Source organism: Pseudorasbora parva, chromosome 10, assembly GCF_024679245.1.
Source record: "Pseudorasbora parva isolate DD20220531a chromosome 10, ASM2467924v1, whole genome shotgun sequence".
NCBI lineage: Eukaryota > Metazoa > Chordata > Actinopteri > Cypriniformes > Gobionidae > Pseudorasbora > Pseudorasbora parva.
In genome coordinates this window covers 21,523,961-21,550,647 of record NC_090181.1, presented here as the reverse complement: position 1 = coordinate 21,550,647, position 26,687 = coordinate 21,523,961, and the positions used below count along the sequence as shown (strand labels likewise).

The 26,687-nt window shown below is 42.1% G+C and overlaps 1 protein-coding gene across 8 annotated transcripts in view; it reads left to right on the top strand.

Annotated features, from left to right (window-relative positions):
* The window catches only part of dlgap2a (discs, large (Drosophila) homolog-associated protein 2a), a 238,503-nt gene that overhangs the window by 122,928 nt on the left and 88,888 nt on the right, over positions 1-26,687 (top strand). For 4 of the 8 annotated variants that reach the window (XM_067455487.1, XM_067455480.1, XM_067455482.1 and 1 more), the window contains one exon: positions 1,503-1,535. The exons of the other annotated variants lie outside the window; for them this stretch is intronic. In XM_067455487.1, coding sequence (XP_067311588.1) covers positions 1,503-1,535 — 33 coding nt within the window. The remainder of the gene's footprint in view (positions 1-1,502; positions 1,536-26,687) is intronic. 8 annotated transcript variants of the gene reach the window in all.

The window sequence follows — 26,687 nt, the reverse complement described above, 5'->3', positions numbered from 1 at the left end:
AAAAGCTAATTATCACCACTGACACTCCCACTTATAACACTACACCAACTAAAGTGGAGAGTGTGAGCACACAAGGCTAATATGCAAATACTGGTGTTAATTATGGAATGCTTTGTTGTGGAATGAACTGAAAGCCTGTTAGCGCTTCTTATTTTGACGAATCGCAAGACGAAATTTGAATTATTTGATGTCAGTTTTGTTTTTCCTTGGTTTCCATGGGAATTCTAAATCTCAAATGGGTCAAATGTATATGAACCTTTGGTGTCTTGGCCAGGGATGAGGGCTTGAATGTAGGTAGTATCTGCATGTATCTTTTACTCAGATTGTGGAATAAAAATGAATGTTTTCTGTCCAATTCTAGCTGCTAATTCATAACTAATCTTGTTTTAAGAATGACAGCAAATATGGTGTCACTGTAAAAATGGAGGTTGTATTGGTTTACTTTCAGAGAGGGAGTTTAAGTTTAGTTTGGAGTGATACTAAAACATGTCTCTAGTTTAGGCAGCATATTTGGAGTCTGCCAAAAACACAAGTCACTTGATGAGAAGATTGGTCTGTTGAGTTTGTTGCCTGTTCACATCTCTCAACATGATTATGAACAAATGTCAGTTGTTTCTTAATTAACGGCATGGGAATATAGCTTCAATAGACAGCGCTGTAGAATGAATGCTAATCATATACTCACTGAATCAACCATTCAACGCAGCAGAATTGCTATTTAAATCTGTGCTGTAATGCCGCAAGGTTTTTTTATTGGCCATTGAAATGAAAATGTAATTGATAGTTCATGACAGAATTTGTAGCGTTACATTTTTTGGACGGCATACTCTTTTGAAAAGCCCATGTTTGACAGATGAATAGAGTTGTTTTTGTTAATGTAAAAAATATGTAGTTGTATATTTTAGATATAAAAGAATCTTGGCTAAGAATCCTGTACATTTTTAAGATATGACTATAATGTTCTTTTGCATACATTGTACATTGCATTTGTATTTGAGTCTTGCTTTAGTTGTAAGTATAGTTTTTGTTTGCATATCGGCTGCAAAAATGTGTTTGTGAGTGCAAGCTTGCATATTTAGATCAGAAAGATTGTAATTGAACCCAAAAGTATCCGTTTGAGATTTTGCACATTGAGGCCACATTATGGAGTACAAAATGTTTCTCAAAATACTTTAATGCTATGAGAGTATATTTAAGAAGGCAGACTGATTTAATAATAGGGAAGTAGATCAGGTGGGACTAACAAAACAGGTTCTTGAATGGAATTATGATATCAGATTTTTAATCTGCTTTATATTGCCAATGGTTTAAATTTAAAATAAATCCCTAAAAATAAAACAACCCCATGGACATCAAAATGATGGAATGTCATTTTAAATTTTATAGTGTTAAGAGACTGTCCTGACAATAAAATGCAATCAACATATCACCCTGTTAATGTAAATATTTGCTCAAAGTTCGCTCTCTCTTGTTTTTTTTGTTTTTTGTTTATTATTCTGTAGAGTCACAGTGCACATTGTGTGGTGAGACCGAAGGTGAGTGTGTTCCTCATCTCCAGAACTGTGTGTGTGGTAGTTAACACTTAACTCAGACTGTTTGTGTGCTCTAATGGCTTGGTGGGGAGTTCAGAAAACCCATGCACTCATCTGGTTTTAATGCCTAAATTCATCATGATGCTGAGCTGCTTGCGGTCATTGTGTTGTGATTCCTCGCTGCTTGCATCCTCACAGCTGGCTGTGCTTCAGTAGAAACGAGGCTGCGTCTCTCTCCACTTCTCCCGCTGCTAACATGACTGATTCACCAACAAATCGAGCAGGAGATCTGCTAATCTGCTTTCATTTACATCCATTTCTTTCTTTCTTTCTTTCTTTCTTTCTTTCTTTCTTTCTTTCTTTCTTTCTTTCTTTCTTTCTTTCTTTCTTTCTTTCTTTCTTTCTTTCTTTCTTTCTTTCTTTGTGTTTTGCATGTTGTTTTCGTGTGAATTAGTGCTGATTTTAATTTTTTTTTTTTACTGATTTAGGTTTTCAAACATGATGGTGATAATGATTTTGCTGTGTTTGGCTTCCCTAAGAGTAATATTTTTTTTACTTACCATTTCTTTGCCATATTCCACATATTTATCTGTAATAAATTGTCAAACATATTTATCTGCTAAGATCAGACAGTGATAAAACTATTTTCTATAATCATTTAAAGTCCTGTGCAGGGTCCGGAATGTCATCATCATATATACTTTCAATTGTAAATGTCTGTGTAGGAGCTCTGACCTCATATGTGGTACCATTTGAAAGCTCTGGGGATATGCACGTTGGCATTTGTTTTACACAAAGTAATATATTTACACTAAATTACTCTGGTACCATTTTTGCCTGGATTTGGCCTACCCAAATTAAAAAGCTTCCCATACACACATACAGTTCAAAATGTTGGTGTCATTTTACAGGAAACCCTTTAAAGTTACATAAAACACTGCTAAAAGGGATAAACATGTAAGTATGGGTTATCTGAGCCCCCCTTTTCAATTTGCACCAAGCTTTTCAATTTTGGGTAGGCCAAATCCAAGTGGAAATCCCAAAAATGGTCCCAGAATTTAAAAGGGTTAAATGATTAACTGATTTTCACATGCAATGTGATGAGTTCACATGCATACAGTACATAACATGCTACCATTTCAAATGTTTATTCTAAAGTAATACTGACTGCTTCGTTAACTATTTGTACTAGTTAAAAGTGCTGTTTATTCTGTGCAGCAATCAGCAGGAGACAAAAGTCGTAGATAATAGTTAATTTTTTTTATAAAAAACATGAACAGCAAATAGTAAATTGTCACTTCAGCTCAGTAAATAATGCAGAGTCAGAGGTTGGAAATGGGGCTTATCCAAAATGTATCAGTATTCCTTTAAAAAAAATAATCTGACATGGCTTTATTTAAAAGGCACCAGTAAAGCTATATGCATTTAAACTGCAATTACCTACTAAAACATTTCAATGTGCATGGAATAATGCATATTTCTGAACATTTTTGATGACGGTATATTCTCTCTTAAGAAAGAAGGAGAGAAAGAGAAAAAGATGATGGTAAAAAATTGTTGGGTTATTCTAAGGCATTAAGAGAACGAGATACAGGATGACAGTTTGCCAAGCTAGAGGCCACAACATCTTTGAATCCAAACAGTCTTCAAAACCTGCACTTCATCCAAGTGACAGTAGAAACGTTTTGGAGGCTGGTGGCGGGCATAGAGCCCGTGTGGGTCAGAGTTAAACAGAAGCAGGAAATCTATAACTGCAGAAACACAGAAAACACACACAGAGCAATGTGCACTATTGTCTGATGGGACGGAAAATGGAACAATGACAATTCTAACTATTAAACAACTATGATTTTGCCTCAATAAACTCCTATTACTATTCATTAATAAGATAGTTGTCTTATTACTGTTCAATAAGATATAAGATAGTTGTTAAGTAGAGATGTAGAATATGGTCATGCAGAATAAGCCATTAATATGTGCTTTATTAGTACTAATATAGTGAGAATTGGATGCTAAACTAAAGTGTTACCATGTTTTTTTTATGCATTTAAGAAATTTGACAATTTTGTATAAATACAATCCAGGTAGGACTTTTAACGTGCAATGTACAATTACATTTTTTCATGTTTTTTGACATTTTTATGCTCACAAAGCTGCATTTATTTGACCAAAAATAAAATTAAAAAAACGTATTGAATATTATTACAATTTATAATAACTGTTTTCTATTTCTATATTTTATAAAATGTAATTTGTTCCTGTGATGCCAAAGCTGAAGATATCTTTTTGTGGAAACTGCTATACAGTACTCTTTTAGGATTCTTTTGGTAACAGTTTCAGCGAACAGTATTTATTTGAAATTTTGTAACATTATAAATTACTCTACTATCACTTGATGAGTTCCTTCCTTTTTTTTAAAGAAAAAATCTGAATTTGAACACTATTGTATTTATGTACAAACATTGACGTAGATGTCAACAGCAAAAATCCTTTTATACATTTGAGGATTATAAAGAAATGTGTTATACAATCACATTTACACTGAGTTCACTGTTTGCATTTCCCATGCATTTTGATGCAGATTGTGTAAGCTCTGTTGCAGAAACCCACCTCAGATGTAACTCATAACTTTTTATTTTCTTTCATTAAAAAATAATTAAATATGTTAACTTGAATCGAATCAGGCCGACGTTATTGTGATATTTACAGCCCTGAGTGGCCCCGGCTGTTTATTTGTTTCTTACACTTAGTATCGATACAAAGGCTGTTATTATATCAAAGCCAAAGTTTTGCTATCAATCCAACCTCAAACTGTATCAGTTTTCTTTGTGCCATTTGTTTTTCCAGTTATGCAGGAAATACAAACCAACCTAGCCTCATTATGTAGTCAAAACATTATAACCCCCGACTTTTTCATATTAATTTAGTAATATCTATTGAAATTGTACAGAGCTTTTGACTTTATTATTTCTGCATTAAACCGCACACCACAATCCAATTAGAAGGACAGACTCTGATTAAATTCCTGACTACTCCCTTGCATATTACTTCTCGAATTTGAATGTGAACTTGTACATTAGAAGTGTAGTTATGTTGAATGTAAATGGTTACATAATAGTTAATTAAGTGTTACTGTAGTGTTTATTACTGGAGCTCTTCCTGATGAGCCGCAGAGAGCAATCAGAAAGGAAATTAAACCTGCTACATGAGAATTAAATATTTAAATGAACATATTACTGGTCCTTGTTGTAGTTATTTAATGTTCTCTGATGGAAATTGTTTTCCTTTGTTACATGACAGTGATCAAATACAGTATGAGAGAGAAGCATCAGCTAATCTCTATATGGAGAGTGTTTATTCACTTCACTGAGCATCATGTTTGAAATCGATTCACAAGAGTCCAACTAGATTTCACAGACGCTTCTGCTTGAATGATTTTAGAATATTAAGAAGCAAGATACTCAGAAGTAGGGGTTGTGTGTTGTCGTGGGTGTGTGTGAGTGAGAGAGAGAGAGACAGAGACAGAAAGAGCTTAATTAAAGCCATAGTAGATTCCCCATTCCTCTTTTTTTCCTTCTCTTTTATGAGATCTTTAAGTGTTTTATCACTTTGCTTTTTTGTTGTGTTGGCAGAATTCTTGCCCGCTGTGTTGCCAGGGGAGACGTGTGTCTACACTGTAAACAAGGTTTTTATCCTGACCCTGCTCCAGAGCTGGTTCACACTCTCTGTGCGTGTGAACCACAGGGCCCTTTATTGAATTTATTGGCAGGAGAACAAGTTGGCACTCAAGACTTGACACTAACTTCTTCCTGATATGGACTTTTCTGTCTTTTATTAAAAAGGACATATAATGCAAGCACAGATATTAGAGTGTTAGTTCCGCCAAAAATGAAAATGATGTCATTAATGACTCACCCTAATGCGGTTCCACACCGTAAGCCCTCCGTTCATCTTTGGAACACAGTTTAAGATTGTAACGGGTTCGCTGATGGAAGGAAGAAGGCGGGAACCGGCGAACGTTTAACAAACTTTAATTCAAAATAAATAAACAAAGCGTAAGTAAACCGCGGGCAGCCTCTCACGGACAACTGCCCGCCATACACACATAATACACATAATTTTATTAAGTTTTACACATGATAAAACGCGGGGCCTGGTCCTCTCTCGTCTTTCGCTGCCTTTGCTCCTCCTTTTATGCTCCCGTCACTCGGCCGTGAGACGAGACCGGTGTGTCGCACAGCTGGCACTCATTACCACTGGTCACCGGCCCGCTCTCGCGGTCCCTCGCCCCGCTGCTTGCCACAAAGATCTTTTCTGTTTCTCCAATGAAAGCATATGCACACTTTACTGTCCATGTCCAGAAAGGTAATAAAAGCATCATCAAAGTAGTCCATATGTGACATCAGTTAGTTAGAATTAGAATCTCTTGAAGCATCGAAAATACATTTTGGTCCAAAAATAACAAAAACTACGACTTTATTCAGCATTGTCTTCTCTTCAGTGTTTGTTTTTAATCCGCAAACAAAGATTCGGTTATGAATCAGCATATTGATTCATGATTCGGATCACCAATGTCACGTGATATCAGCAGTTTGGCAGTTTGACACGCGATCTGAATAATGAATCAATAACCTGAGGTCTTACGGGTGTGGAACTACATTAGGGTGAGTCATTAATTACATAATTTACATGTTTGGATGAACTAACCATTTAAATGCATTTACGTGGACCCTAAAAATCCAATTTCAAAAGGGCTAGTAGCAAAATCAGAATAAAAAAGTGACTTGTAACCATGTCAGTCAAGATGAGTTGGCCAGATCTGATTAAAATTGTAAGGGGTTGTTTATTCCTTTTGTAATCCGACTTGATCGGATTAAAAACCGAAACTGGGCAATACTGCGCATGCGCAATGATGTAGACATAGTGCAATGTCGTATGATTCGTGGAATGAGCTGTTGAATTAAGTGTCATAAATGAGTGTCCTGTCATTCTGACATTCATTTCCCACTCATCGTCTGTGAAGTGGAGCAGGACAGCGTTCCCCCATTCTTTGTTTCAGACTCTTATCCACAGTGGTTTTGGGTGCGGGAATGGTTGTTTTACTGTTTGATAAATATAAGCAGCACGACATAACGGTTTACGTGCTCGTCGTCACCTAATTAGGACCCGGAATAGAAAAATATAAAATCTGCTTTTTAAAACAATGATAAGTAGGATGATTATGATGTATGCAACAGCAATGGGAAACTCTGTAAATGTAGTGTGCACATGGCAAAAGACTAAATCTGATCAGAAGCTTGTGACATATAAATGCGCACATCAACCCCAACTTTATTTAGCGTTCTTTTAAACACTGTGTTCAGATTCATAAATCAGAATGATTTCATTGAGATGATTTCAAGCAAAAAGTGCCCATGTAAACGTAGCTGCTCCTCCTTTTATGCTTCCGAAGCGCCTCCATGAAAAACTTGGGACTGGTACGGCACACAGGTGGTGCTCATTATCAATCACACCTCCTGGTGCATTCAAGTCATGTGACACATGAACGCCACCATGAAATCGGAAATACCCATGGGAAGTTTGGGATTTTCTTTATGTCCCGATCTGTACGAGTTGTGGGCGTGTCAGTAAAAAACATGGCGGAATCAATGGATGCAGCAGGTATTTAGCAGTGACACTGTCAGGCTTCGTCATTTACAACAAAGTAGGCTAGCACTGTAATATTACAATTAGCCTAATATAACAATACTGTTTACAGTGGCTACATAGACTAATTAAAAACTCACATGATGCGCATTCTTAGTTCTTCATTTTCTGTAAGCAGAGTTAACAACCCTTGCTGTATTTTCATGAAATTCCTAAACAGAAGGTGCAACGCAATCTTACTCTAACCAAAGATACTGGAACACACATGATGTCGTAAACGCGACTTCTCACCTCGTAAATACCAACATCCCAGGAGGACTTGAACACACCATCCAACCTCGTCTGCTCTCACAGCTCTCGGCCTCATCCTGCTTGCCACACCATGGTGAAAACAGGGAGGGAAAAGAAAATTAACAGAACTAATTAGCAAACTAGAAAATGAAACCAGAAACTTAAAAATAATTAAAGCTGCGAGCAGCGATGACGGGCCCAAGCCGGTGGCACCACCACCCCGGTGGCTTCAGGCAAATTGTGCAAGACAGGCAATATGCATTTAAACAGGAGAGTATTTTAAAATCGCTCAAATATGCCACATTTACCGCAGCAGCTGGTGCCGCTATGACCACAAGCCACACCCATGATGGAATTTAAATATAGATGAATTCTAATGTAATGTATGATATAATAGGTAATTTTCAAATATGTGCAAAGTTATCTTTTGCAGCTCAAAATTTTGTAAGTCCAGAAGGCCAGTATTTAATTCATGGTCTTTTTATTTTATTAACACAATTGTTAAACGAATTATATAAAACTATATTGTTAGTGCCCTACAAATGAAGTTGGATTCACCACATTAACTGCAGCAGTTGGTGCTGCTATGACTACGAACCACAACAGTCACATCTATGAGATCAATTCAATTTAATGAATCAGTTTCATGTCAGATGATGTCACATCAATTTTAAATGAGCGCAGAATACCGTCCGAATGGTGATATTGTATTATCCTAACACTTCTCTACATGTGTTTTTGACCTACCTTAGCTATATACAATCTTATGCAATTAAGCATTGTTAGCAATCGCACTCGGGATCAGAGGCATAACAAGACCCAGGTGACAGGAATCCCAGTTGAGGTGAATTTATTGTGCAGACAGTGCAAATCCCACAGCGAAGTCGAAACAAAGAACTATGTACAAACATTAAAAAAAAGGAAAATAACAAAATAACTTGGAAAACTATAAGTCCTTTGTTGGCAAGTTGCAATTAGTATTGTTTGAGTAACAAATGTTCTTGAGCAGAAGCTTTTTCCTTTCTACTCTGCGTCAACTCCACTCAACCCAAACTGATCCTCTAGACTCAACTTCACTCTGCCCTCCATGTACAAACTCCAGCAGCCATTTATAACCTAGGCCACACCCTGGAGTGTACCATTCTAGGAGGTAAGTTTTATGTTTCACATATGTCCTTCTTATCACCCTAAGTACATAAACATCTATCCATGATTAAGTTACACTATAATACAATACAATAATACAACACATGATTTACCAAAAATTTACCTTGTTTTACAGGGATACTGGAATACCCCCCCATGACATCACATAACATGGTCTCTCCCATTCAGACAGCATGTCCACCATGTTTAAGTACTCCATTTTTAAAACAATACAGGTTTGGTCACTGGTGTCCGGTAAGTCCTATTTGTTATTGTGCTGACTGTATGACCCCATCTTGAATAAAGACTTAAAATCAGACAACTGTGTATTGTGGTTATTTATAATAACAATGAATGAACAATGTTAACATCTATGTTTACTCAAACACATTGTACATGTATCCACTACACATTACAAACCAATGCACATTGTACCCCTAAATATCTTAACCACATGCAACACAAAGAATTTAAATATTTGCAAACATTGCACAAGTCAGAGCATGTAAGGTATCAGTGTCAATAACCAGACTGTTTTAATGCTGCAACAACCTAGGCCTATGTGTTAGATATTTGGTATGTGCATGCACATGCAGTCCATTCATGATCACGGGATTACTCCGTGACATTTCCTCCCCCTTCCCTTTGACACCCCCTGTGGTGTTCTAGAGAGAAAATCAGCCGCACAGTTCTCAGGACCAGTCCGATATACCACCTCAAAGTCAAAGGGTTGTATAGCTAAAAACCAGCGTGTAATACGGGCATTAGTGTCCTTCATGTGGCCCAACCAAGTTAAAGCCTGATGAGACTGATCTAGGGTGAACTTGCTACCCAACAGGTAATATCTAAAGGAATCCAAAGCCCATTTCACAGCTAAACATTCTTTTTCTACCGTTGAGTATCTTGATTCTCTTGGAAGAAGTTTCCTGCTAATATAGGCAATGGGTTGCAACTCACCAGGTTGTCCTTGCAGAAGTACAGCTCCCAGGCCGAACTCTGAAGCATCAGTCTGTACTGTAAATGCCTGATCAAAGTCTGGGCTCCGTAAAACAGGTTCTACGCACAACGCACCTTTCAAATCCTTGAAAGCACTTTCACACTCTGCAGTCCAAACAATCTTATTGGGTCTATCCTTCTTCGTAAGGTTAGTAAGGGCTACAGCTCTAGCAGAGAAGTGAGGGATGAAACGTCTGTACCATCCAACTAGGCCCAGGAAGGATCGTACCTGCTTCTTTGAAGAAGGTTGCTCGGCAAGCTTGATAGCTTCAATCTTCCCAACTTGAGGACGAATAACTCCATGTCCTAGTTTATATCCCAGGTACATAGTTTCCTGTTTGGCAAAAGCACACTTGTCCGGACGAATGGTAAGTCCTGCTGATTTTATTCTCGCCAGTACCTCTGTCAGATGCTGTAGATGCTCCTCCCATGTTTCACTATAAATGACAATGTCATCCAAGTATGCGGCTGCAAACTTCTCAGTTCCCCTGAGAATCTGATCAATCATTCTCTGGAATGTAGCAGGTGCCCCGTGAAGTCCAAAGGGTAAGACCCGGAAATGGTAGTGTCCAAAAGGCGTTTTAAAGGCAGTCAATTCCCTGCTGTCTGAGCTCAATGGTATCTGCCAATAGCCTTTACATAAGTCCAGTGTTGTGAGAAACTTTGCACTACCAAGTTTTTCTATTAAGTCATCAACTCTAGGTATGGGTCAAATTTACTCACTGCATTGAGTTTTCTGAAGTCCAAGCAGAATCTCAGTGTTCCATCTTTCTTTGGAACTAGTACGATGGGATTATTCCATTCGCTGGAAGATGGTTCAATGATTTCCATTTTCAGCATCATCTCAATCTCCTGCTTCATGGTAAGTACTAATTTCTCTGGAACTCTGTAAACACATTGATGTATTGGTTTATTGTCTTTTAGGTAAATGTGATGTTGGACAAGGTTTGTTTTACCTGGTGTCTTCAGGAAAAGTTGTTGAGGGATGCTCTCCAGCAGTTGCCCCCTCTGCTCCGCATTCAAATGTTGCAAATCCAAGAAACAGTCGTCCAGCTGAACAGGTAAGTACTGCTCCTCCACTTCATCCTCCTCCTGAACCGCCCTCACCAGCAGCTCTTTTACAGCATTTGCTGTTGTCTCTGGCTGGGAAGCTTGTTCATGCCACTTTTTCAGCATATTAATGTGAAAAATCTGCAAAGGTTGATGTCTCGATGGAATTTCAATCTCATACGTCACAGAACCAACTTTCCTTTTTACCTGGTATGGACCTTGCCATTTCGCTAGAAGCTTGTTGTCCGATGTCGGAAGTAACAACAATACTTGCTCTCCTGATTGCAACGTTCTTGCTCTGGACTTCTTGTCATACCAAGCTTTCTGTTTAAGCTGTGCCTGTCGCAGATTCTCCTGAGCTATGGTGGTAGTTTGCTGTAACTTCTCTCTCATTTTAAGCACATACAAGAGTATGTTCTGTTTACGCAACATGTGGTTGTCTTCCCAACTGTCTCTTAACACATCCAGTGGGCCTCTGACTTGATGAGTGAACAGCAGCTCGAAGGGTGAAAATCCAGTAGTTGCCTGAGGGACTTCTCGATAGGCAAATAAAAGATAGGGCAACCATTTATCCCAGTCTTTGCCAGTCTCGGACACAAACTTGTTCAACATGCTTTTCAGTGTCTGATTAAATCTTTCTACCAGACCATCCGTCTGGGGGTGGTAAGGGGTAGTACGCACTCTCTTGATACCCAATAATTGATAAACCTGATGCAAAGTGTGACTCATAAAATTGGTGCCCTGATCAGTCAGTATTTCTTTAGGTATCCCTACATGTGAGAAGAAATGCAGAAGTGCGGTTGCTACCTGATTTGCAGTGACTTCCCTCATAGGATAAGCCTCAGGGTATCTGGTTGCGTAATCACAAATAACCAGAATAAATCTGTTCCCCTTCTGACTTTTTTCAACAGGTCCCACAACATCCACACCTATTCTCTCAAATGGAACATTGACTGCAGGAATTGGTACAAGCGGCGCTACACTGGGTTTTCTGCCCGCTGCCAGCTGACATTCAGGACATGCTTTACAGAACTCCTTTACCTCAACGTACATGCCAGGCCAAAAGAACCTTTTAGCTATTCTCATTAAGGTCTTCATAAACCCCAAATGTCCGGACCATGGAATAGAATGAGCAAGTTCCATCACTTCCTTGCGATAAGTTTTTGGTACCACCAACTGTGTACCCTCTTCCTTAGACTGTCGGTAAAGAAGCCCTTGCTTAATCACAAACATTTCAGCATTCAACAAATTCACAGCAGTCTCTTTGCTGATTTTGTGAAAGCAATCTGCCAGTGTTGCATCTTCTGTCTGTAGCTTAGCTATATCATTAGATATGCTCACATCCAGTTCATCAACTTCCGGTTCTTCCAATTCAACATTCAACTGCTCTGAGGAATTAATTACATCGGCCACCCATTTTCTCCTCTTTTCTAGCCTTTCTTCCTTACTTGACTTAGCTTCACCTACTATCTCATCAGTAAAGAATGGCATTTCTTGAAGGGTGTTCTGTGCAAAATCTTGGGGCTGTGACAACTGAGTCAATTTTTGAGCCTGTGCTCTAGTAACAATGCCACACCACGCAGTTTCCTGCACCAAATCCGCTAATATAGGCATGTCTGTACCTAACAAAACAGGATAAGGTATGGTTGTGGTAATTCCTACTTTCATCAGGTAAGGCTGCCCATGAATCTCAATGTATACCTCAGCAGTAGGCAATTCTGTTTTATCTCCATGTACACAACATACTGTAACTGTACCCTCAGTCCAGGAATCTCTTGGAACATACTGCTCCTGCACCAAAGTTCTTGCACAACCGGTGTCTACCAAAGCTGTTACTGGCTTGCCATTTAGTAACACAGAAACAGTAGGTTCTTTGTCTATTTTGGGTGGTAATGTAGCAGTTGGTACATAACATAGTCAAGCTGATTTTGACTTCCTTAAAGGACAATGTGGACTAGTATGACCTGGTTCTGCACAATTATAACAAATCACATCCTTTTTATCTAATGCTTGGTATGTTGTTCCAGGTGATTTGGGTCTAGGGTGGGTGGGTTTTAAAATCTGGGTTTGTAATTGAGAATATGAACTACCCCCGGACCCCACAGACTTACCCCTGTTGGATGGTAGGACTCCAGCATACGGCAATGTCCCAGAAGAAACCTTCCTTGCTGTGATGTAGGCCTCAACAAAACTAGCTGCCTCTCCTGCAGTTGCTGGATTTCGCTCCTTCACCCAAGTTCTTACTTCTGGGAACAATACCCGCAAGTACTGTTCTAGGACCATCGTCTCCAACAGGTCCATTTTGCTACTTGTCTCTAGTCGCACCCATTTGGCAAAAAATCCTTCAGCCGAACGTACAATTCCATTGGGGATTCATCAACTGGTGTATCCATAGAACGAAATCTTAGCCGATATGTCTCAGCGCTGATTTCATATTTCTTGAGAATTGCTTCTTTAACTCGATCATAGTCCAGAGATAGTACTGGTGACATTGCAACGAATGCACTCCTCGCTTTTCCTGTGAGTAGAGGAATCAAATGGATAGCCCAGTCCTCCTTTGGCCACAAATACACTTCTGCCATTCTCTCAAAAGTGGTTAAGTACTGCTCTATATCATCTTCCTCTTGCAGCTTCGGCAACTGAGGCACCGGAGCCAATCCTCGTGATGCTGATTGGTCTGCAGTGGCTGCTCCATGCCTGGTGCGCTCTACGTCCATCTGCATTTGCGTGACTTGATGGGTAAGTACTTTAAACTGTTGTTCTCGTCGAGCCATGTCTCTTTCCTGTCTCACATCTCTCTCCTTCTGATACTGCAAGAAAGTTTGAAACATACCCGCTAATGCGGTGAGGGCTGCACCTTCTGTGGTTGCTGGAGTTTCGGACGCCTGTTGCACACTTCCTTCTCCCTCTGTAGTTCCACTTGCTGTTTGCTGTCCATCCTCAATATCCATATTCACCGTCTGCTGTCCTCTTGTTTTGGGCGGCATTTTGGTCTATTTAATCTCACTTCTGACACCATCTGTTAGCAATCGCACTCGCGATCAGAGGCATAATAAGACCCAGGTGACAGGAATCCCAGTTGAGGTGAATTTATTGTGCAGACAGTGCAAATCCCACAGCGAAGTCGAAACAAAGAACTATGTACAAACATAAAAAAAAAGGAAAATAACAAAATAACTTGGAAAACTATAAGTCCTTTGTTGGCAAGTTGCAATTAGTATTGTTTGAGTAACAAATGTTCTTGAGCAGAAGCTTTTTCCTTTCTACTTTGCGTCAACTCCACTCAACCCAAACTGATCCTCTAGACTCAACTTCACTCTGTCCTCCATGTACAAACTCCAGCAACCATTTATAACCTAGGCCACACCCTGGAGTGTACCATTCTAGGAGGTAAGTTTTATGTTTCACATATGTCCTTCTTATCACCCTAAGTACATAAACATCTATCCATGATTAAGTTACACTATAATACAATACAATAATACAACACATGATTAACCAAAGATTTACCTTGTTTTACAGGGATACTGGAATACCCCCCCATGACATCACACAACATGGTCTCTCCCATTCAGACAGCATGTCCACCATGTTTAAGTACTCCATTTTTAAAACAATACAGGTTTGGTCACTGGTGTCCGGTAAGTCCTATTTGTTATTGTGCTGACTGTATGACCCCATCTTGAATAAAGACTTAAAATCAGACAACTGTGTATTGTGGTTATTTATAATAACAATGAATGAACAATGTTAACATCTATGTTTACTCAAACACATTGTACATGTATCCACTACACATTACAAACCAATGCACATTGTACCCCTAAATATCTTAACCACATGCAACACAAAGAATTTAAATATTTGCAAACATTGCACAAGTCAGAGCATGTAAGGTATCAGTGTCAATAACCAGACTGTTTTAATGCTGCAACAACCTAGGCCTATGTGTTAGATATTTGGTATGTGCATGCACATGCAGTCCATTCATGATCACGGGATTACTCCGTGACAAGCATGCTTTCATTTCAATATTTGTAGCATCCAATAAAAAAATGTTAATTACAAAATTACCAATTGGAGCCAAATCACAGAAACTGCAGCAATAATTTTAATATTAGTGTCAGGTAAGAGTAAGATGCGCGTCTAAATTTTATGGAAGTTTATTATAAACTTTATTATAAAATTTACTTAGACTGACTGGGTAAACCCAGCCTGATCTGCCAGCAATTTGACTTCGCCCTGCAACACAGTCTGAAAACCTGTACATTCATTTCTACTGCTTCTGTTACACTTTTGCGGGAACAAATCACAGACTAACTTATTCACCTGGCACGCTATTGGCGAGTTTAGTAGTCTGTTTAGTTGACTATCCAATTGCATACAGAGTCATTCAAATAATGCTCATTGATCACATCTTAAATTGAGCTTGGTCTGATGATACCCAGACAACTTATAAACTAGAAAATCATGTGAAATTTACTTTTTAAATCAATTTGATTTTTATCAGTAAATAATTAATTTTAAGACACGTGTCTTTTCAAAAACAGAATGACCTTCTGTAAAGTCCATGTATAGAAAAACCGCGCACACGCACACACACACACACACACACACACACACACACAAACACAAACACACACACATAATTTCAAGCATGCTAAGTCTCAAAAACACCCCAAAAAATAATTAAAATGACACTTTGCCATAGCAACAGTTTATAAAATATCAGGAATCCATTCGTATGTCTATATCTGTCATGTTTTCACATTATACTGATGAAGTTTGAAGTAAATCGGGTGAAAGTAAGACAGTGATTTAAATTTTTTTCAAAAAGTGACACATCCTGCTGCCAGTTGGTGGCGCTATAACTTTGACTGAATATTGGAATGTAGATGTCTTCAGGCCAGGACTCTTGTCAAACATGTGAAGTTTGAGGCAGATCGGACATTGTATGCCTGAGGTACAACAAATTCCTGTGTCATGGCGAAACATCAACATTTGTGAGGCCGCCACAGACACACTCTTCAGGGAAAACTCAAGATCTTCCCAATTTAACACCACAAAGGCCTTTAGATTAGACTGTGCAAATACGATGTTGATATGATTAAATCTCTAGGAGGAGTTTGTTAAAATACAACGTCTGGCAATGGCAAAAACTGCACCAATTTACCAAAGAAAATTCAAAATATCTCACTTCCTGTTGGTTTTTCAGATTTGGCGCCCTGGGTCTTTTTTGTAGGTATTGGGCTGCTGAATGCGTCTACTGAATTTTCATACTCATACATGAAACGTAGCGCGAATGACGCTTAATTTACATTTTGTAGGTGGCGCTATCGAACCATTTTGCCACACCTAATTCTGAAACCCATATCAGATGTATGTTTTCACCACTTCTGATGCGTGTGCAAAGTTTCATGAGTTTTCATGCGTGTTTAGGCCCTCAAAAATGTAATTCATTTGGGAAAAGAAAAATGATGGTTTTAGCAATTACAATAAGGTCCTCACACCTTAAGCCTTAAATATCTGAGTTCCTGTTCGTCGGAGCTAATGACTGTAAATTAGAAAGTTGTTCGGCTCAAAGAGAACAATATATATACAGAGTTTGGTGACTGAAGATAAAACTAACCCCCCCACTTTTGACAAAAGATTGCATTACTTTTGTTAAAAGATGGCGCTACTGAGCTCCTCCACCATGCCCGTTTTTAAGTCTTTGCCCATATCTACTGGACAGCATGTCTGATGTGTGTATTGAGTTTCATGTAATTTGAAGCATTTTAAGAATCTCAAAAGGAGCGAAAAAGAATGTTATAGTTTGATGTGTTGCCGTGGCAACAGTATATACAATATCAGGAAGTGCTTACCAGCTTTATATCTGCTATGGTTTGACATTATACTGATGAAGTTTGAAGTATATCGGGTAAAAATAAGATGGTGATTTCAAAGCATTTTGAAAGTGACACACTTCCTGCTGCCAGTTGGTGGCACTATAAGTTTGACTCACAAAAGTCATATCCATGTGATCAGCCTCTTACAACGAACACACAGCTGAAGTTTCATCAAAATGAATTAATGAATGCAGAAGTTATAACACACTTCCTGTTTCCCTTTTCTCGCCATAAATTCGTCTCCTCGCCACAGCCTAACCGTTTGAGATATCAAAAAGTTGCTCGCAATTTAGCATCCTCAGTGTCTTGACTTCATGCTGACCGAGTTTGGTGCTGATCGGGTGAATCGTCTAGGAGGAGTATCGCAAATTCCAGAGCATGCGTTTTCCGAACAACCCATAATAGCTCACTTCCTGTTGGGCTGACACATAACTTAGAGCACGAAAGTTGTTCGGCCCGATGAGCTCTATATGTGTACCGAGTTTCATACATGTGCGTGCAAGTGTGTTTGATTTATAGACCATGTTTTCAGACCCCACTTTAGGGGGCGCTGTCGAGCCCCCCTGCCACGCCCAGGTACCAGCCTCAGCCCGGCCCTGATGGCCGCAGATTCCGATGTGTGTGCAAAGTTTCAAGAGTTTTCGAGCATGATAAGGGCCCCGAAAGTGCCCGAATAGTCGAAAAAGCTAAATTGTCCTTAGAAGAACAATAGGGCTCTGCGCCCTTTCAGGGCTTGGGCCCTAAAAAGAGCAGAAAAAACAAAACCTAAAACGTGACAGAATCGTCACTCCGTTCTATTTCCATCCCTGGTGAGCTCAATCCTGCAGCCAACGCACTCTCTCGACAGCTCACACTCCTGGGAGAATGGAGACTCCCCCCTGATTCAAAATCTCTGGAATCCTCCCATTGCCAGCTGTTCTGTTCCCTGACAGAGGGGACCCTCGGCACAAATGCGATGGGGCGCAATATGGCATCTGCGTCCAGATCTCTGTGTGGCTTCTGGACGGGATGCGGCAGGTTTAAGTTGCCTGCAACCTGCAGTGGTGGACACTATCACTCAAGCCAGAGACCCCTCTACCTTGCCTTGAAGTGTAGTCTGTCCGTAGATTTGTGGTCTTCCCGCCAGGAAGACCCCCATGAATGCCCAATCAGCTCTGTGCTTTCTTTCCTGCAGGAGAGGTAGAAGGGAAGGCTGACTCCCTCCTCCTTGAAAGGGTATGTTGCCGCCATTGCAGCACATCATGATGCAGTAGACACAAGATCTTTTCTTTCAAAGCAAAATTCCACCATGGAAACAACCTGACCCGATTACTGTAGTGTACGTCCTTCTTTTAAAAAAAAAGAAAACAAAAAAAAAGTGATTTGAGCTGTCTTTTGTATATTTTTGTGCTTGGACGGTCAAAAACACAAATATGTCAAAATGTCAGTTTTGACATGTATTCAAGTAACAGTTGGTAATGTTTAAATGTTCAAATAATGCATTACAATTGAACTAAACTCATTTGATTTTAGTTGACTAAATCTTCTGTAGATTTAGTCGACTAAAATATGATATTTAGATAGATTAGATAGATTGTTTATTTTAGCCACACGACAATGCCGGTGGATTTTTTTTTCGGTACAGTATGTTTAAGCTCTACATCATCATACATTACAGACAAAAATAGACAATACACTTCACAACATGTAACAATACAAGATACAGTGGGTACATGACCATGCGTAGTGTATGAGCGGAAAAACTAAACTAAACAGAGGAGTTCAGAGTCCTGATGGCTATGGGGAAAAAGCTGTTTGTGAAGCGTTTGGTCTTGGTAGATAGTGACCTGTAGCGCCTCCCTGAAGGAAGGAGCTGAAAAAGGTGGTTCGCTGGATGTGAGGTGTCAGAGATGATTTCCTTTGCCCGCTTTACAGTCCGATATGTATAGAGTGAAGGCAGTGGTTTCCCTATGATCTTGGATGCTTTGTTGACAGTCTGCTGTAGTTTTGTTGACTAAAACTAGGCTACAAAAATATGACTACAACTAAATGACATTTTAGTCAAAAAACTATGTTTGAAAACATAAAAATTTGCACTAGTCATTTGACGTAACATCTGAGTTCCCTCCTTCAGATAGGATAATTTTACAGATTTAGTTTTAATTCATTTGTTTTCATTCATTTTTTATTAATTAAACAGCTTATAAACATACTTTATCACTAGAAAAGATTGAAATAACATACGTAATCACTTAAGAAATGTTCTCCTTATAGAACCTTTTTGGTATAAAGTTTTTTTTAAATTGAGTAAAGAACCCCTATATAGAACCCAAATTATCATTTTTTCTAAGGGTGTAACCGTCAAATGTCCAGTGGGCATTAATGGACATTAGTATCTTGTCATAATGCGGTGAGTCCCCAGTGATGAGGATCAAATCTGGCATTCTTGTTAGCCATCAAGCAGACAGTAATAAGGAGGCGGAGATTGGTCTGGTGTCTGCCCTGTCCTCACATTATATCTAAGCAGGTCCCGTCAGACTGTTCCTGCCCCACAGCTATCTGTAATGGCATTATGCACTAATGCACAGTCCCTCTGTGGGGAGATACATGAACTCCCACTGAATTGGGCAGCATAGATTTTTAATTTCAAAAATCCATTTACATTGATTAGAGGAGAGATGGACGGGATGCCTGCCAAAGACCGACTGGGGACAAAAATCAAGTTCAGGGATACATCTAACCATAAACTCATGTGCTCATAGACTGAGCTGTCTTATAGGCCAGGTTTACACCCTTTTACAGCAAACCTCGATTTTTACTAATCTATTTAAGAGGTTTATGTTCTGTACCAGCTTTTAACTGCATAGTGCTTTGTCTCCGAGAAATCTCTCAATCTCTACACTCTTGAGTCATCTGATGCATGTAAAATCAAGTACAATGAGTAAAAATATGAATATTGGATTTATTTAAAAGATTTGAAGGAACGTTTGGCAAGTTACAAAAAATCTGAAATATATATACAAACGTATAGAGTAGGCAGTAAAGTGAGTATGAAACAACATTATATAGAGTTTAGATGCTTTTGCTATACCATCAAAACAATAGGTTACTATCGTAACCCCGGTTCTCTGAAACATCGAGTGGAGAGATCCACCTATGGGAAGGGCATCCGTACCTGACCTCTGCAGAAGCATCCAATTGCACCAAGTCTGACAAGACAGGCAGGAGCGCGCAGCCAATGCCCAGTAAGGCCCCACCCCTTACCAGCGGGCATATATGGGCTGCATACGCTACTGTACATCAGTAAGTATATTCGCTTCTCGTGCGGTAAGCGGGGCAACGCTGGTGGATCTCTCCACTCGATGTTTCAGAGAACCGGGGTTACGATAGTAACCTATTGTTCTCTTTCATCATCTCGTTTCGAGATCCACCTATGGGAGAGACATGGACAGCTCCCCGATTGCCCAATACACTCACAGTGAGGTCCTGTTAGCCAGAAAAAGACGGTCACCCCGAGGGGCGGTGCACGACGCGTCTCATAATCATGAACTCGCCACACCGACGCAACCGCGTAACTGCGGTGTGAAGCAGGACATGAAACATAGGCTATGTGTGTCACACATAAAGAAGGCAGGGTTAGGAAGACCCCACCCCCAAGACCAAATGTGCTACTGAGGTTCTGGTGACATCCAGCCTGTAGTAACGCACAAACGTATGGGGAGAAGCCCAACTGGCCGCAGAACAGATATCCTGCAGTGATACTCCCCTGAACAGAGCCCAAGAGGCGGCCAAGCCCCTCGTGGAATGAGCTCTGATGTTCCCTGGGGGTTGCACTCCCTTTGATTCATATGCCAAGATTATAGCGTCCACAAGCCAATGTGAGAGGCGTTGTTTAGACAGGGGATCCCCTTTGCGAGGAGGAGCCCATGAAACGAAGAGTTGGTCACTCTTCCGGAACGCGCTGGTCCTAGACACATACGTTTGTAACGCACGGACTGGACACAGGGCATTTAGCCTCTGATCCTCCGCGGAGGAAAAGGGCGGAGGGTGAAAAGCGGATAGCTCCAACACCTCCGATGTGAACGCAGGGAAACATTTCGGCATGAATGCTGGATTAGGCTTGAGGAAAACCTTATCTCCACCCAGAGAGAAATTGATGCACTAGGGGTGGACCGAGAGTGCATGTAACTCACTGACACGTTTGGCTGACGCCAAGGCCAAGAGCAAGGCTGTTTTGAAGGACAGCAACTTAAGGGGAATATTCCCCAGAGGCTCAAAAGGGAATTGAGACAGAGCTTCCAGCACCATGGAGAGGTCCCATTCAGGGTTCGTTCTCCTAATGCCTGGCAAGGAGCGACGGGCGCCCTTCATAAATCTGCGGATTAGAGAATGCTGCCCAACCGTTGAGCCCTCAAAACCCACATGACAAGCAGAGATAGCTGCCAGATAGACCTTAATAGTGGAAAAAGACCTGCCCTTATCCATAAGGTCTTGGAGGAAACACAAGATATCAGCGACTGAGCACTGATATGACGTGAGACCCCGCCCATCACACCACTCATCGAACACCTGCCACTTACAGCCATACAAGGACCGTGTAGAAACGGCCCTGGCATTCTGTATAGTAGCCACCACGCGCGGGGGAAGCCCTAACGCGCTTAGGTTCGTCCTCTCACGGGCCAAGCCCAGAGAGCTACCCTGTCCGGGTGTGGGTGATAAATCTCCCCGTTCGCTTAAGACAATAGGTCTGTGCGGAGGGGGAGGCACCACGGCTGGGCATACAACAGAGGGATTATCTCTGCCAGCCACGGCGCTTTGGGCCACCTGGGTGCTATCAGGATGAGAGAAAACCCCCCCTCTCTCGCCCTGGCCAGTGTGAGAATTATCAGGCACAGGGGAGGAAAGGCATACAGCAGCACTCTGGGCCACGGGTGGGCCAGTGTGTCCACCTCGAGGGGCGCGTCCAAGTCCTTTAGCGAGAAGAACATAGGACAATGGCTGTTTTTGCGCGAGGCGAACAGATCTACGGGCGCCCGTAGTCTCATCCATATCATGTCTACTATCTGAGGGTGGAGGTGCCAATCTCCGAAGAGCGGGTTCCCCCTCGATAGAAGATCCGCGCCTCTGTTCAGAATTCCCGGAACATGAGTCGCGCGTAACGACAGGAAAACTCGCCCGCTCCATACCAAACGCTTGTAAGCTAGGGCATGAAGCTTCGGCGAGCGCGCGCCGCCTTGACGATTGATAGCCACTGTCGTGGTATCGTCGCAGCGTACGAGCACATGATGTCCCTGCAGACGAGGCAGAAAATGATTCAGAGCCTTCTAATTGGTTAGAAGCTCTAAATAATCTATGTGCTCTGACCGTAGTTTGCTCGGCCGCAAACCGTTCACAGTTCTGCCCTCCTGGGTGGCACCCCAGCCTGTTAGGGACGCGTCCGTCGTCACGACTTTCCGCAACATGACAGTCCCCAGAGGGGTACCCTGTGCGTAAAAGTCCGCGCTCTTCCAGTGGCGCTGAGCTGCAGCGCAGGTGCGCGTCACTGTTACAGAGCGGCAAAGATCGTGTAACGGGCTGAAATGTAGTGACAAAACCCATTTCATGAACGCCCTCATCCTCAGGGGTCCTAGTGGCAAAAACTGGATAGCTAAAGCCATAAGACCCTGTAGCCTGAGACATGTGCGATATCGCACCCTCGCCCCCTCTCTGAACTGTGACAGACAGTTCGTCAGAGAGAGAACGCGCTCCTGAGAGAGACGCGCTCGCATGGAGACTGAGTTCAGCTCCATGCCCTGGAAGATCACCCTCTGACTGGGTGTAAAGTTGCTCTTGTTCACATTCACCCTGAAGTCCAGAGATCGGGTGTGCGCGAACACAGGGGAGGTGTCCTGCAACACCTTTTCCCTCGAATCGGCTATGATGAGCCAATCGCATATGTATGTCAAGATCCGTAGACCAGACATTCTTAGGGGAGTGAGGCCCGCTTCCACACGCAAACAGAAAGTTCGAGGGGCTTAATTTTTGCCCGAACGGAAGCACCGTGAGTTCGTAACAAATGCCTTGATAGGCGAAACGAAGAAACTTCCGGTGTGGTGGATAAATGCTTATGTGGAGAAAAGCATCTCTCAGATCGACCGATGTGAACCAGTCGTTCCGTTTCATGACACGGGCGAGCGAACCAAGGGTTAACATTATGAATCTGTATTTCCTCAAATGTTTGTTCAACACCCTGGGGTCCAGAATAGGACGGAGGGAACCGTCCTTCTTTGTGACCAGGAAATAACGGGAAAAGAAACCCTGGTTTATCAGATTGTGGGGAACCACCTGAATCACACCTTTGTTTAGAAGAGAGGAGATTTCCTCCTTCAGGACGTGGGCCGTGCTTTCCTCTGTGTGAGAAAAGAGAACGCTGCTGAAACGTGGATGTTTCATAGCAATCTGCAGATAGCCCTGTAATATCATGCGCAATACAGTAAGCCAGGCTGACACACAGCTCGTGTGAATGCTCGTCCGGGCCGTGCTGGCTTCGAGCATGCCTAGCTGGCTTATTTGTGATGCAATGGCGCCCTCTAGTGGAGAAACTAGGGACGACACGTGCAGGTTCACCATTACGAGAGAAAGGGTATTTCCCTACATTGAGAGGGTATCTCGCTGTGACGAATTCATTTGATTCGTTAGATTTATTGTGTTTTTTGTGTTTCTGTGTGTGTTGTGTTTTCTGGGAAACACTGGGGCCGAAGCCTTTATTATTTGGGTGAGGGGAACACAGTATGTGCGGTGTGGTTACACTGCTTTGAACTTTTCCTCACGACAATCCCCTTGAACAGGGGGGAACACACATCGTCCACTAAACACATGGGCTGGGCAGCCACGGGAGGGGGACACCCTACAGCAGGAACCTTCCGTCCTTTGGACAGGGGTTCTGGGGCAGGGAGAAAGCCCAGAAAACTTCTTTCGAGGCTTTTCCTTGACCTGATTAAAATTACGTCCCGGGACCGGGGGGTTAGGCAAACGCACAGGGGGCGCCTGGCGTGGGACCGTCTTCCTGGGAAGATACAATATGAAGGCCTCGTGCTCCTTCTTGTCGTCGCATCGTTGTTGCATCATAGCAACTGCGGGGCCAAAGAGAGCCCGGCCGGGCTCTATCGGGGCGCCTGCGATACGTTTCTTTTCGCTATCCGGGAGACCAGACAGGTTGAGCCAGAGCGAGCGCTCTCCTACCACGGAAAGCGCCATAGAGCGCCCGCAGGTTTGGACGACCTGACGAGCATTACGGAGAACGAGGTCGTTAACCGTGATGATCTCCTTCCACAGTGCAGGAGAGGGAGAAGATCCCTTATCTAACTGCTGGCCCAGATCGTCCAGGATCTCCGCTTGGTAAGCGGAAAGGAGGGAGGAGACATTCAGAGTCCTAACAGCCAAGGCCGAGGATTTATAAACGGCCTGGTGCACCGAGGCAGAAAAACGGTCCATCCTGTTAGGAAGGACCGGCTTCGGGGGGGCGGGCAGCCCTCCCTGGACTGGGTTGAGGTGTCTGGCAATGGAGGGCTCAATGGCAGGCGGTTCGCCCATGCCGCGAGCCGCCATATCTTTAACCTCCAGCCCCGCGAGACCGTGTTTAAGATCGAGCGGGTCGTTCCAGTAGTGCCTCATGTGCTTAGCGCACGCTGGAAGAACGGGAAAGAGTTCTTTCCTCGGGCCGGGGGGGGCTCCCAACACTTTACCGTCATAAATATCCCTCTCCTGGTCGGTGGCGCTCTGTGGAGCCGGCCATTTAATGTTGAGACGAGCGTCCGCTCGTTCACACACATCCAGGAGGATGGATTGAGGCAAGGCCGCGGGGGCGCTAGCCTGGGGAATAACAGAGGCGGGATGGCCTCCTCGTCCTCCGAAATTCCAAGAAGGCCCGCGTCGTCGTAATCACCGGACCCGGCAAGATCGTCGGTGAGCGGGAGGTTACCCGTGAAGATGTCCTCTTCGGGGAACTCAGGATTGGGCTGGTCAGCCAAAACAAGAGCCGTCGCGCCCCGGGAGGTCCCCGGTAGCGCGCTATCGTCACCGTGTTCCATATCCGAGTACGACAAGTCGAGCTCGCCACACTGAGTAGCGGCAACTTTAAGGCGGTGTCGCAGGAGTTTCTTAGGCAGTACCAGGCAGTAACTGCAGTTCTCCGGGTTCTCTATTGCCTCCTCTGCGTGCTTGAGGCCCAAGCAGACCACACAGAAAGGGTGAAAATCCTTAGCGGCGAAAAGAGACCCACACGCGGCCGGGCAGGCCCGTAATAGGCTAGACACAGAAGGAGAAGACTTAGAGAGCGACATACCCGCGAAAAACTCAGAAAGGTCCGTGGCGGCAGCCGTGGAACAGGAAGACGGACGAGAGCGCGAGCGGCTCCGAATGCAGACACAGAATGTGGCAGAATAGAACTGTCACGCCCGGTGGAGGCTGATCTGGCGATATTTCCTCCTGCAGACAATAAGTGAGCAGCGCAAATATAACCGAACTGTGTCAGTGCAGAGATCGCGAGAAGCGAATGTCAACTGATGTACAGTAGCGTATGCAGCCCATATATGCCCGCTGGTAAGGGGTGGGGCCTTACTGGGCATTGGCTGCGCGCTCCTGCCTGTCTTGTCAGACTTGGTGCAATTGGATGCTTCTGCAGAGGTCAGGTACGGATGCCCTTCCCATAGGTGGATCTCGAAACGAGATGATGAAAGAGAACAATATATGATGAAGGTGTGATTGCTTACATTTCTTTGTTTTCTTTCAAAACAAAACAAATACATTTCAAACTTATCTTCCTAGATGCATGACTGTGTGAGGTCAGAGAGAGAGGGGGAGGGGGGTTTGAATTTCAATTTTAATATTGTGCAATGCTCATACAAAAAAGTATAACATATTGTAATATTGTAGTTTCACCTCATGTTCAACTTGCATTCAAAGTTCCCATGCATTTCACATAAAGCACAAAAGGAACGAAAATGAGAAGATTGGAGTATCTCTGGAATATGGATGAGAATCCAGGAGCGGTATAGAGAACATTCACAGATCATTAAAGGTACAAAGCAGAGCTGGGTTGAAGCAAAGTCACCTCTGTAAAATGTCACTGAAAGTCTCTTAGCTGAGGAAGGAGCTGAATAAGGAGTATATAATGCAGTCACTCTTGTTTTGACCACATTATTCACCTTTTTTAAACTGAACTTTTTTTTTTAAATTTGAATTTAATTGGAATTTTTTATTTTTATTTGAACAACTGTATGAACTGCAGAACTGTGCTAAATAGCAGCACAATCTATAGTCAGGTGCCAAATTTTGCATAATATTATCAGGCTATATTAGCCTAGAAATCTAGACACACCCTAGCGGCAGCAAATTTAATCTGGCGTGAGTGTCGTCTAGCAACTCTAAATATAACTGTGATGTGTTGGTTGATTGTTTGTATTATTCTATATTTTTACTTGTTATTCATTTTTGTGTATTTTTTTTCCTTTGTTGCACTTTGAGAGTCTTCGGAATGAAAAGTGCGTTATAAATAAAATCTATTATTATTATTAATAAACTTCTGTAAAAACCAAACTCTGGTCAGGCCAATCACATCGTGTATAGAGTCAGTGGGCGTGGCTTAACACGTTTCAGTGCTTTGTATATGTTTAAATACAAAACAGCGCAGTATTATGTCCGGCATCACGTTGCGTTTTCATCAAGTTTGTTGTAGATAAAATTTGCCTGTTGTAAAATACGTTTGGCCAAAATCTCATTTTATAAAAGATGAAATGCTACCGTATTCACAGGATATTTAAGTGTAGGCTATTGGCTATGACTAGATGCCAAATGCTAGCCCCCTCTCTCTGGTCCCAAGTCTCATACCTCAAATACATAAAATATGAGCCTTTATATACAAAATGTTTGTTTGTTTTTTCATAAAGAAAATGCTGCTATCAAACGAAATATCTTTATTTACCCTTGCAAGACTTCGCTCAGCTTCTGTCTGCTGCTGCTGCTTTCCTTCAGTTCATTCAGTCAAGATAGAGGTGGTGGAGTTATATGGTGTGCTGACTGCTTGAGGGTCCAACTGGATTTAGTCACAAGCTCTTTTTAATACCTTTCATTGGCTAAATATTTGTAAAACAGACAGACGTAAAAAGGGTGATCAATAGCT